General features: G+C 38.5%; 1 protein-coding gene across 4 annotated transcripts in view; it reads right to left on the bottom strand.

Annotated features, from left to right (window-relative positions):
- gbf1 (golgi brefeldin A resistant guanine nucleotide exchange factor 1) overlaps positions 1 to 13,052 on the bottom strand; it is a 61,442-nt gene continuing 48,390 nt past the window's right edge. For 3 of the 4 annotated variants that reach the window (XM_053501617.1, XM_053501621.1, XM_053501619.1), the window contains 25 exons: positions 12,824 to 12,964; positions 12,628 to 12,716; positions 11,979 to 12,181; positions 11,455 to 11,578; positions 10,653 to 10,778; positions 9,606 to 9,688; positions 9,189 to 9,425; positions 8,961 to 9,054; positions 8,700 to 8,876; positions 8,460 to 8,524; positions 8,038 to 8,164; positions 7,850 to 7,921; positions 7,623 to 7,717; positions 7,328 to 7,481; positions 6,606 to 6,831; positions 6,339 to 6,487; positions 5,415 to 5,661; positions 4,172 to 4,374; positions 3,577 to 3,727; positions 2,980 to 3,110; positions 2,794 to 2,895; positions 2,575 to 2,688; positions 2,132 to 2,309; positions 1,835 to 1,999; positions 1 to 1,712 (listed from right to left, as the gene is read on the bottom strand). In XM_053501617.1, the coding sequence (XP_053357592.1) occupies positions 1,435 to 1,712; positions 1,835 to 1,999; positions 2,132 to 2,309; positions 2,575 to 2,688; positions 2,794 to 2,895; positions 2,980 to 3,110; positions 3,577 to 3,727; positions 4,172 to 4,374; positions 5,415 to 5,661; positions 6,339 to 6,487; positions 6,606 to 6,831; positions 7,328 to 7,481; positions 7,623 to 7,717; positions 7,850 to 7,921; positions 8,038 to 8,164; positions 8,460 to 8,524; positions 8,700 to 8,876; positions 8,961 to 9,054; positions 9,189 to 9,425; positions 9,606 to 9,688; positions 10,653 to 10,778; positions 11,455 to 11,578; positions 11,979 to 12,181; positions 12,628 to 12,716; positions 12,824 to 12,964 (3,731 nt within the window). In that variant the 3' untranslated portion in view covers positions 1 to 1,434. The remainder of the gene's footprint in view (positions 1,713 to 1,834; positions 2,000 to 2,131; positions 2,310 to 2,574; positions 2,689 to 2,793; positions 2,896 to 2,979; positions 3,111 to 3,576; positions 3,728 to 4,171; positions 4,375 to 5,414; positions 5,662 to 6,338; positions 6,488 to 6,605; positions 6,832 to 7,327; positions 7,482 to 7,622; positions 7,718 to 7,849; positions 7,922 to 8,037; positions 8,165 to 8,459; positions 8,525 to 8,699; positions 8,877 to 8,960; positions 9,055 to 9,188; positions 9,426 to 9,605; positions 9,689 to 10,652; positions 10,779 to 11,454; positions 11,579 to 11,978; positions 12,182 to 12,627; positions 12,717 to 12,823; positions 12,965 to 13,052) is intronic. The other variant, XM_053501618.1, reaches the window with a different exon arrangement.

Consider the following 13,052-nt stretch of genomic DNA (forward strand, 5'->3'; position numbering starts at 1 on the left):
TTCATTTATATCATTTATTAGATTGTAAAAAGTACATTTTATTTATATATACATATTTGTATGTGATTCCTGTTGACTGGAGAATTAAATAAAAGCCCTCCACTGCTACCTTCATTTTGGGTAATGACTCTTATTCTGTCTGAATCAATGCAGTGGCATCCCAGTTTCACAACTTAAAGCAACTGATTTCTAAATGATTCTGAACCTCAGGAGCAGAGGACGTCATTGTGATTACTCCAACTTAACACACAAGTTTTGTCCAACATCCATAATAGTATGAAGCCAGTCTGCAAAAAAATTAAGACCTGGAGCAAAAACTAGTCTTTTGTTGGCCTGTTTTTAAACCAATAATCAATGAAATGGACTTGACTTGTTTACTTCCATTTCAAAGATTTTTTTTGTGTACATATATATTTGAAGAAATGCGAGAAATCTTTAGGCGAATTACAGCAACATCAGAAATAGTAACACAATGTGACCCCCAACACTGTTCTCAGTTACAATATCTTTAAGACTTATCAGGACTAAAAACAAAACAAAAATAAAACCTGGCATGCGGATCTGTGTGGACAGCACATTTACCCATTTAAAACCATTGCTAACAGGATTGACTTGGGAACAAACCTGGAATGTTCTACTTGTAGTGTTCATTAAACAAGTGGATCTTCTCTGTCTTTAGATTAGAGAATTCCCAAGATGATGTAGATTCAATTCTCATTAAAAACACTACATTTTGACAGATATTTTAGAATGGTGAAATGCAGGACAAACATTTCTGAAATTATCATGGTCAACTTAGAACACAAAATAACTATGCAAAAGCGTAGGAAAGCAAATATGTAAACATAAATTATGTTTATTGTTACTATACAGTTTAAATTATATTGAGTGGTGTGGAGAATTAGTGCGAGATTAATTTCTATGGTTCCATGCTCCTGCAGTCCTTTTACCCCAGAAAAAAAACACTATTAAGTACAGATCATGCTAAGCCTAAACTGGATAGTTTACTGATACGTCTGTTCCAATAATTTTTAGGTGTAGGACACTGTATTTCAATATTCAATATATTAAATCTGCACAAATGGGTAAAAATATAAACCTGAATCAGTGCCATACCTGGACCCATCACTGTAGATCTGTCCTTCATTCCAGGTTTGCACTGCTAATCTGAATAAATATTTCTGCAAATTGGAAGGTGAAGGCTTGTGTGATCAACAGCACTGGGCACAGTATATCTTATGTTTAAATGTTAAATGTGGGGAAATAAGAAGCATGTCAATTGCACTTCCCTCTCTTTAGCTCTCCATCACTCTTTTCAGGTCTTATGTAATGTATTCATTCGTGCTGACTGTGAGGCAAGTCAGAGCATTTAATGCAGAGAGAGAACGGCAGCACGAGAGGGAGAACGATCCTTCAGTGTCCTCTTCTAGATGCTCAAGGATAATCTTGCATGTTTAATTTGACCTCAGATGTGTCAGCAGGTCCAGCTGGACGAGGTGCTGGAAGCAGGGGTACAGGCGATGTGGCTTCTATAAGGGCGGGATTTAAAATGATTGGCAGGGACATGGGGGGTACTCCCACCTGCAGTGGAGATGCTAGAGGCTGGAGTATTAGAGGAGACTGAGTGAGAGAGGGTGGGGATTCAGACGAGCTTTTAACTGGAGTAGGCATTGGAGGAGTGGAGGGAGGCACTGGAGATGATCTATCATTTCCTGTGAGAGTTAGAAAGAAAAGATTAAGTAAGCAAAAAGGTACATCATACATTCGTTCGTTGTTTAGTTAACATGCGTGATGGGTTGCATGTACAGGGTAGCAAGCGTTGCTTCATGCTCACCATTGGCACTGGGTGTTTGTAAGTCCTGAGGAGATGCAGGTCTGCTGGGGGTCTTTGGCTCTGTAGGGGCAGTTGACACTGGTACAGGGGATGGCACCGGTGGAGAGGGTGGAGAAATCGGAAAAGAAGCAGGAGTAGGCTCTACAGGAACACTGGGGACAGGTTCTGCACATAGAGGGTACACCAATAAAGGAGTTACAGGAAGAAATCTTAAAAAAAACGGAAATCATTGAACCTCTATAGAGAGGGCGTATTACAGACTGTTGGGTGAAACTTTAAAGATTGGTATTGTGATACCTGGCATGACGGCTTGCTTGAAAAGCTCCTCTCTAAGGTGGGGTAGGAAGCAGTCGATCCTCTCCCAAGTGATCTCCCAGAGATCAGAGTAGCCTGTACGAGAGTCTGCACAATGGAAGATCCCAGCTGTGTCCATGACCAGCAGCATGTTTTTTAGAGACTCAGGTATGGCTTCCAACTTTATAGCAAAAATAGATTACATCAGAATACAAATCTTGTACAAAATAAATACGTATTCTAAAAAACAATTCTGCTTGTCAGAAGGTTACTATACAGTTGAAGTTGCACCCTAAGCTTCTTTTTTGTTGTCAATCGTATAAATAAAATTAATGTTGCACTTATTTACAGTGCAGCCACAGATTGTATTAATGTGCAGTATCTATTGGCTCTACTGTGTAAATTATAATAACATAAATATAAGTAATACTGGACATGTATCTCACCAGGAGGTCACTGGAGCCAGCATGCATGTACTTGTCCATGAAGTCCAAGATAGTAAGCCAAAGAGCAGCAAAGGTAGGCAGAGAAAGCAGTGGCGAGAGATGCTGGAGGAACACCTGAGGAGGCCAATGACCAGAAATAAATTTTCGATTTCAAGCAAAAACCATCAACCGTGCTTTCCATTTACAGTTATGCCTTACAAAAGCCCAAATCTATCAGACCTTGGAGAGCAGTGTGCAGGCCCTCATCCTGGTCTCCTCCATACCGCCGACATCTGCTGGGCTGATGTTGTCCAAGAGCTTAGTTAGCAGCGGAAACAAAACCTATAAAAAAGGGTAAAGCTCTGAGTCAGCATAAATGAATGTTTTACTTTTATTTAACTAGTGTGTCACATGCTTTTGTCTTACCTTGTTGAAACAGGATTCCCACTCCACAGCATCCAGTGTTTGCAGATCATGTACAAGGAGGGCCCTCTGGAGGTAAGTGAGGGCCTGCATCCGAACCTGCCTCCGAGCATCACAGCACAGCCAGGCCATACCTGCAGGCATCACTTCAGTGTTATTCTGCTTAGACTAAAGGGTGTCACATACATGTCTATGACAGTGAAACACTAAAAAAAAAATTGTGCTTCTTAAATGTTAGCTTCACTTATATAGTTGATTCATTGATTTGAATTAGTTAATATATACTTTTAAAATACCCCACAAAAAAACATTCATCAATACTTCTCTGAACTTAATTTAAAATTATGTATGAGCTTAGTTTGTGATGTTACTAATTAAGCTCCAGGGCTCTGAACCTTCTAATGGTGAATATTAGTACACCATATTTTAATTACTGACAAATAATACATTAATGGTTTAAACATACTATAAATGGTTTACACACTTACAGATTGTGTGTGCTTTAATCCTATGTGTATTTAAATCTTTCTCAGACTGAATGCATTGAACATTGGAGAGAACAAAGCAATTTACTACAATTTCGTTTTGTTCAAGTCTGACCTTGGAGCAAAGGACACCAGCAGCTTGACCACAATGTTTGAGAGTCAGCTTCAATCTTCTTTCCACTGGCCTCCAGATGGCGCTGTTCTTCTGCCCATGAGCTGTAGATACTGGCTGCCCGGGTATGCAGCGTGTGCATCAGATCTAACAACTAATACAAAGTGGGATCATTGTATTAACCACACAGTAAATGAAACTACTTACAGGAAATAGCAAACTGAAAAATATACAGATAAACTTCTAATTAATTTCCCCAAGAAGGTAACTTAAATGCAGTTAAAAATAACAATACGGAACAAAGGCAGGGGCAAAAATAAGTAGAAACCTAATATTCCAAAGGAAATCTTGGTGTTGCAGACATATGAATTTAATCATAATGGGTCTTTTTATTCTTCTCCAATTCATTCAAAAGGATAGTAACTAATAATCTTTAAATATGTATTTGTTAAAAGATTGGGTGATTGGACCCATAAATTTGAGCATCGGAAAAAGAAAAACAAAGCACTCTTGCCCCAAAGCCCCTCACCATCACACGACCCTACAACAGCAGGCATACGTACAGTAAAGGAAGTAGGGAAAGGGCTGCGGTACTTACGTCCTGACTAACCTGTAAAGACACTGTATGGTAGCTTGCTGGCACCCCCTCATCCTCCTCGTCGTCACTATGGGAACGAGAGGGTCGCTGACTAGTGGGCTTAGCACGTCGGGACACACCGTCTTTCTCCCGTGGCTTCTTCCTTTGCCTACTAGCTTTTGAATCATATCTGTGGCTCTTTTTTTTCTCATGAGTGCGATAACCTGTTTAAACCACAGGAATGCAGGCAAATAAACAGAGTTAAACAGAGAGTTAAACCTTGTTTTGTCAACTTGTCTAGCGGTCTTTCCTGCCTTTTCAATAATTTGACAGAGTAACATCATCTTTTATCTTTTAACAGCAGTGCACTGCAGTGAAAACATAGTTGCCCTGGAAATGTATCAAAATATTTTTTTTTCTTTTTCCTGGTGGCAGAAGACAAAGAACAAGCATTCTGCATGTTTAAAGCACTGTTTCCATTAGCTCTTTACATGTTAGAACTAAGCACTTTGATCAAGCTGCTTGTAAGCCCTGTTGACAGCAGGTATCTACAAAAGTGCATGGAGCCCTCTGATGAATAAGAAGCTGATATCTAATCACAGAGCCAAAAAGTGCTGAATATCTTAGCTAAGCCTGCTGAAGATAGCTGGATTGAAAAACTGACAAATGAACAGAGAGAGAGAGTATACAAGTCACGCAGTTAGATTGCCCCAAGTTAAATGACTCACCCTTAGTGCAAAGCTTATGATACCCAACCAAACAGCTTCCTGGCCCTGACACATCCAATTACAGTGCTATGGAACCAACCCACACAAAGACTTCTTAATCCCGAAGGAGTGAATCTGCACATACAATGTCTGAAAAGCACTCTACAACACTAAGGATTGCTATATTCCTATGCTTAAGTAAAACAGAATTATGATATCAGGTAAAGTAAGAAAGCAAAACATGTTTCCTTTGTGTACTGTTATTCTCACTAAGATTCCTCTCTAGCAAGAGTACCATATCCCCTTAAAAGTCATATTTTTGTATATTTTAGTTTCCAAAAGTGGTTGAATTAAAGGGCATGTCTAAAAGAAAAGAAAGAAAAAAAAACCTTGTATGATGCAAAGACTACTTTTGTTGTTTTGATGTCTATGTTGTAGCTCAAAAGCTAGCATGAATGTTACCCACAGCCCCAGAGGTGATCATAGACACAATGACCACATTGTCTTATAAGTGACAACAATAAAAAAGATGAAAATGTGTATTTAGATACACTAACCTCCATTAAGACTGGCTTCAACAAACACTCGGATGGCTTTTACACAAAGTTCAAAGTTCTCAGGCGTGACGTGTGCAGCATCGCGTACAATGAAAGACAGTGACTCCACGCACTTGATTAGGGACTTCGTATCATGCAGGCCCAGGTCTTGACCCAAGGTTAAACTGTACTGGTTAATAAGAGGAGTCTGAGACTTAGAGTCAGGAGCAAGAGATGCCTTACTGTTTTCTAGGTCATCCTTACCAACCTGTTAAAAGAAACATAGAAAGTATAGTACGGTAAATCTGTGAATCACTGTCAAGTCAATTAAAATTACATTTTTGGCATTGCAATTTTCATTTGAAGTGATCCAGTAGCACTAATGCATACTGTCCGATTTGTTTTAAGCAGCTATAATTTTTACAGGTGTTAACTATAAAAAACACTATTTATATACCAAGTATTTATTAAACTTTGAGATGGTTTGTCGTTGCTTGTCTAAATTCTCCTGTATTGGCTACACCCAATAGTCATGCAAGTGCTAATGGACAAACATTCTCAGTATATTATTTAATAAAAAAGGCTTTTCTGTTCCAATACTTTTAGGGGAGACTGGAAGCAGCCAATCCTATAACATAATAATCTAAAAACTGCTAAGGGTTTGTGCCAATATGTAAAATACTGATTGTGGAGAATGGAGATGATGTGAAAGTTTATCATGCTTCAATGAAAAGAGAAGTAGAACCAAAACAGCAACATATTTTCAATATTCTGGAAAATTGTCTTAACTGTGTTAGATTACACAATGAATAGGTTTCATTAAAAACAGATAAATTGAAGAGAGTTCCTGGCACAAATTATCATATAAATAAATATAAAACTGAAAAGGATATACATCAAGACATGAATAACATTAAAAGTAAGTCATTTTTTTTCTGTACTTACCACAAGCCATCCCACTTCAACCTCAGTGGCAGAGCGGGGTAATCTGGGCCTGCTGTGTTCGGTGTAGACCTCAGAGTCAGAGGTGTAGCCTCGGTCCAAAGTGACTTCACTTTGGTGGTATGAGCTCACTTCACTGTCAGACTGAGCACCTAGACAACCCATGCAGTTAAAAATCAGTTATATCACTTTTAATCAGGCTCACTCTCGGGCACCTTGATCAACAGGAGTTGCCTAATTCTACAGCAAAGCACAAGATATACTCCTAACCTGTGTCACTGTCAGGGTTGCTGCTGGTGATCTGCAGTGCAGCTGGAGGTTTGACTCCAGCACCGATGCACTCCAACAATGTAAAAAGAGTGTACCAATCATCAGTGCAGTGGATGTTGGCCGCATTGGTTTTGAGCAGCTCGTGTAGACCATAGGCAACCTCTCGACTCACTCTGGACAACACGTGGGGCTTCATTATCAGTAGCAGGCGTAGAGAGAGCAGTACCTGCGCAAGAAATAAAGCATAAGGAAGAATGCGGTTTACGGTATAGTGTACAGTAATCTTCAATGTAATCGATTTTGAGTACTTCCCCCTTTCCCATCATCTTTAAGTGAATGTTTCTTTATCAGCATGTCTCACAGTATGATATGGTACACCACCCCATGTTCTCTACATAATGCCTTACACACATTTCACATCAATGAGACTACATTGTACTGCAGTGCAACACAGGGTTTGATTAGTGCGCTGGAATATAAACACATTTTTTTTCTTTGCTAGCTTAACTGACTGCAGGTAACTAATATTGGTCTTAGTTTTTTGCACGTCTGATCTAATCTGAATAACCATGTATATAATCAAGCCATGTAAATCTCAATATAAGATACAGATTAAGTTTTTCAATTTGTAAAATGCTACCTCAGATGTATTATTGAATTGTATATGACTATGTGATAGATACAGGCGTATTTGTGGTAATTCTGCATATGTTCGAACATACCTGTGAGCTGATGTCCTCTCGGCGCAGCAAACGTATAGCAAGTCTCAGCAGTCCCACTACAGCTCTTTCCACCAGGAAGCAACTTTCATTGGCATGCACGCACAGGTGATACAAACGGGCACGAACAGTCTGCCACACACATGATACCCGGTCCCTGCAGGTACCCAAGACATTAGAAATTACATACAAGAAAAGTCCTTAATTGTTTAAAATTTATCCAACAGCCTTATAGGATGGTTGGAGCATGTGTCTCTATGTAACAACGCTTTCTTGAATACTTTCAAAGTTACTGTACCTATTTTCTAGAACAATGCGCAGAAGCATCTCTAGACAGAAAGCAGCGTCTTCTTCATCATACGTCTCTTCATCAGGCGTCACTGAGATGAGGGCCTGGAATATATTGGTAAATATATTATAAACATAATGTACTAAATACCTTCTAGAAATGTTTACTGAAGTTATTGTATTAGTCTCATACGCTGCTTAAGAAAGTTAACATGTACAGTGGAAGTTGAAAGTCACCTTCATAAGCTCCTGTAGAGATTCTAGCTGCAGAAACTTGCTTTCTGTGATCAGTTTCTCAGGATCACAATGCTGTCAGAAAGAGAAATTAAATTTTTTAAATGAAAGTAAAATGTAAACCTAAAGGGGGGACAAAAAGCTTGAATAAAAAGAAAAAAATATTGTGCATTCAACATGCATATGTATACCTTTATACAGAGCAGGGCAGCCTGCTTGGCCTCCTGATTCTCAGTGGAGGGGCCTCGCTGTCCGGACTGCTCTGCTCCACCACTCAGTGTTAACCAATTAACAAAGCTTAGTACAGCTGACTCGCCCCTGAGAAAGGGCACAATCTTTAGTAAGCTTATTAATGCTCCAGAGCTGCTGTTTACCATCAATTACAAGGCAGTACAGTATGTCATTATTTTACAGTACATTAATTCTTAAAAACTCTGAGAAGAGGAGACTCCATGAATGATGCTGACTTAATCTTAACCTAATCTCACTTATTTACAAACAAAACTGAGAAATTTATTTCATAATGATCATAAATACAAATAGCTCAAGTCATCACTGTTTATTTCATAAGGACTTGTCTGTATTCCCTTAAACGGATGTGAAATAAACTTACCTGTTTGAGGGAGTCTCCTCACGCTGTAAAGAAATCTTTCCATTAGGCTCTACAAAATCCTCAACCTTTGAAGAGAGCAGAGTCATAGTAGATTTGTTACCCTTTAAATGAACTAAACGTTAAGAAACAAACTTAAAAATCCACACAAAATAAGTATACATAAGCATATATATATATATTATATATATATATATGCTATTCACAAAGAGAGAAAAGAGTTCATGAGAATCCTTATCTCACCTCTACCATGGATTTGGGTAAGAGCTCAGCCCTGAAGAGCTGCAGCATCGCATCCATGATATTCTTCCAACCCTCTCTCAAGATATCACCATGACGATGTGCAAGGTTAAACATTGTCTTTGCTGCTATCTGAGCTTTGGTGTTGCTGCCGAATACTGTGGGCAGGTTTTCTACAGACTGATCACACAAAGTGCTTTCATAAATTCAACAAGCATAATCTAAAATGAAGAGCTGAATGTGATAGACTGGCATTGTTTTTACCTCACTGTTGAGTGTGGTAAACTTGCAAAGGGAGATGATTAAATTATCAAAAACATCACTAAAGCCATAGTGTGCTGAGATCATTGCACATTTTCTGGAAAGAGTTAAAAATGAATTAAACTTTTATTGTTTTGTAGACATCATTAATATTTTGCTGTAATCTATTAATCTCACTGAGACTCGTTAGCATTCTTTAAGGTGTTGTCTATCTTTATACATAACACATACCTAAAGCCTGCAATAGCTTTTTGTATAATAGTGTCCTCTAAGCTCTTGTCAAACACGAAGGAAAGGGCAGCAATTGTTGGGCCCCAGGTCATCGTAAACAGGTCGTGATCATAGCTGCCTGCATGCACGTGAAGGAACATCCCCTCAGAAGTGGCCCCTCTGTGTAGCAACACACTCCACACATAGTTCTCCTTTACCAAGCCTTTCTGCTCATCAGGCATAACAATTTCTTCATTTCTGCAAGACAAATTGCACAAATATGCAAAAAAATTTTCCCCATTAAAAACACGACTGGTAAAATAGGATGAAGCAAAAAATTATAATAATAAAAAAACGGTTTAAAGCCCATCAATTCCCGTAGGAACTATAGGATAATTAAACGACATTAATTAAAACAATATGTCTTTGCTATCTTACTTGATGGCATTGTAGATATCTTCCAGCATGTCCTGATCAAAATCTGTACCACCATTTACACCTTTCAGATTTTTCTTGAATTGCTACAGTAAAAAAAAAAAAAAGGGGGAAAGAAAAAACAGATTAAAATTCTCTACAGCAACATCTCATTCCTATCAGCTTCCAGATCTGATAATGGGCATTGGGGTTATTGCTTCTGCTGTCCCTTAAGTGTTAGAGTTGGGCAGACTGGTCTAAAGTCAATCTCAGCCCAAATAAACACACACATCCGCTGCTGAGTGATGGAGTTAGGCCACTGTTTTACTGCATGCCTTCTTAATGGCAGGTAAAACAAGAGAAAGCTAAGCTCCCTGGAGAGTGGGATGAACAGAAAGAGAAATAAACAATAGAGTAAACAGGGAGAATGGGGGCTGTGCCAGCTGGGCCTGTGTTGTTCCATACTGGAGCTTTGGTCCAGACATTTACTATAGCTGCCTCAGAGACGAGACAGCTGCACTCACACACGTCAGCCAAACAGCACTGCGACCTCTCAGCTTCGAGAGCTCCACTTTCACTTAGAACTCTGCTCTGATACTTATCCCTGAAGTATGTAGTGTGGGCATATCCCAGGCCAAACTTCCAAGAGCTTGTGATGCATTTTATATGGTTTGTAGATAGATTTTCATAATTATTATGGTAGTAAAATAATATTGACATGCCTGCCTAGAGTATAAATCTCTGTGCCACATTTATATAAAACAAGATATACACTAAAGCCTGGACAAAAGTGCTTCTAAAAATTAAAAAGCTCTTTAATGAAAAATAAAGAGCTTTAAAGACATATCAGTCAACGGGTGAATGACCTATTGCAAATAAAATAAATCCTGGCTAGTAGCTCTACAGATGCACAAAATTATGAACCTTTATCATTAAACCTAAATAGCAAAATCTGTAATGCACACTTCTAGATAAAGATATGTAAGGCATTGAATGACAGTGAATGTTTTTAAAGAATGGCTTTAAATTGTGTAATACTCATCTGGAGTGTTCTGGAGATGCCAGACTCACCTCTACAGTCATGGGAATATTCTGCTTGCGAACGTTGTGGTTGTGCTGATCCGTGTTCAACATAATGACAGCATAGGCCAAAGCAAATCCAGCATCATTTGACAGGAATGGATTCCCGTTAACTTTCTGCACATAAAGAACACAGTGGTAGAAAAACAAATGCACAGAAATAACTCTAATAAGTGTTCAAACATCTTTCTAAATAATTTTGCATATAAATTGTTCTGGATAATTTCTGAGACCTTCCTCTCAAAACGTCAATGAGTCAACCTTTTCCGCTGATGTAAAGGGGAAAGGCACAAACCTGTTGTATCTATTCTGTGTGAAATGAGCTCATCCTCTTTTTTTTCAGACGGAGACTAAAAGAGACATTACTATGAATACTTTCCAGGTCACAGAGTGAACAACCAAGCTTATTTAAGGCGTATGTTCTAAATGCTCTCTTTCTTTGGTTTAGGTTGGGTACTGCTGCAGGACAGATCGATTATGTCACACGTCCTACTGCAACATTCTCCCTGTCCCTGATTACCTGCATGACTAATGTGCCTGTCCTTTATCCCTACTGGGTTTCTGTTCCACAGTCACTAATTACCTGATGATAGGGCCAGTTGGTGGTAAGGATTGACTTAGCATGTGGTAATGGAAGAAGTGGTGTGTGTGTCCTAGTAATTGTGTGCAAGTGAGACAGCAGTCTACACTCTATTTACAGTATGGGTGTGTGTGTGTGTGTGTGTGTGTGTGTGTGTGTGTGTGTGTTACTGTGTCCCTGCCAAGGTGAATGTGTGTATGGCAGCTGACTCACATGCCAGTTGTCAGTGAAGGTCTCCAAGAGCCGATGAATGACCGGTGCTTCGCCAGGAAGTCGGAAAGCCTCCAGATACAAACGCAGTGCTTCATCTATACGTAGCCCTTGGAAGGTAAATGTACTGGGAAAAAAAGAATGGTTACATTAATTATATATATATATACACACACACATTGTATATGCACATTTAACAGCCGAGAGACTATGTTTAGGTTTATTATGATTATTTCCCATTAACCTACAGAAGGGAAAGGACACTGAAATCAAATCAGAGTACAATAAACACAATCTTGAAGAAATTTGTCCTAAGCTCCAACTTAATCTCCAAGTATAAGATCACAACAGCAGATGGCAGCACACTCTGCCATCAGCACTATTTCTTAAAACTGAAGGACAGCATCAATGCATCTTAAAGCCAAGAACCTTGCTGTTAATTATCTTAACATAACTGCTGAAATGTAATATAAATTATAATATACTTAAATAAATTGCAATGACCAAAAAACAGTCAGAATACTTACTTGACAAAACTGTCGAGCAACTCTGTGTTGTTCCTTTCACTGATGAATTCTCCTATCATCTTTTTGTCTAGACGGGGGTTTTCTCTAAGCCACTGCGCCACCTCATTGGTGTCCATTGGACTGCTCAGGAGACCTTTTTCCTGCAGAAACTGAATGCCCTTCTTGGGCTTCAAATTAAACTGTTCTGTTCCTGTAATAAGAAGCTACAAATACAGAGAAAACACATGTGTAATACTTATTAAGCTGTTCATATTTTGCTTAATACAGAGGCTCAAAACATGTGACTTTACTTGTAAGGAGGTCAAAAGATAAATAAATAATTAAATAAAAATAAAATCAATTGTTACTAAGCATATTTTAGAAAACATTTTCAACTTGGAAGCACTTCACTGCAATGAAACGAATGCATTTGGTATTCCCCTGAAATGTGGCTCCTTTTCAAAGGGTTACATGCAAAACAACTTGGTGGTTGGAAATACCCTTACAATAAGCTACTTTGGTGCTACTTTTTAACAACTTAATTTTAAAATTTTAAACTTGAAATGTTTTTAAAGCTTTAAACATTAATTGCAAATATGTAATACATGTTAAGCAGTTTATTCCATGTATTACAATGCAAACTCTGTAAAATCTCGAGAACACTTGTTACCTTTTTCTTGTTTTTAATGTTCATCAGTTCCTGTGAGTCTGGAAGACAACTGCTGAAACGCTGAGGCTTTTTAGGACTTTTCTTTTCAGCTAAAAATTTTGGAAGTTAAAAAAAAAAAAAAAAAAATGGCATTATTTTACTACCAAACAAAAATATTTTACACATACACACACGGCTAACTACACAGTCAGTCTACCTGAATCTGCCTCCTCCTGGTCCTGCCTACCCAGTTTCATCTTTTCAGCCATGAGATGACCACTGGTCGGAAGACACACTGATGGCACTCCAGATTCTACTACAGTCTCTCCATTAGAACCAAACAAACCCTTGCTAGCCTCTGCAATTAAAATATGATAGGATTAGCAAAAGGTGAGCAACAACTTCTCCGTGACTACTGAAAATCCATAAACTGATCATCATCAAAC

Source organism: Clarias gariepinus, chromosome 8, assembly GCF_024256425.1.
Source record: "Clarias gariepinus isolate MV-2021 ecotype Netherlands chromosome 8, CGAR_prim_01v2, whole genome shotgun sequence".
Classification (NCBI taxonomy): domain Eukaryota; kingdom Metazoa; phylum Chordata; class Actinopteri; order Siluriformes; family Clariidae; genus Clarias; species Clarias gariepinus.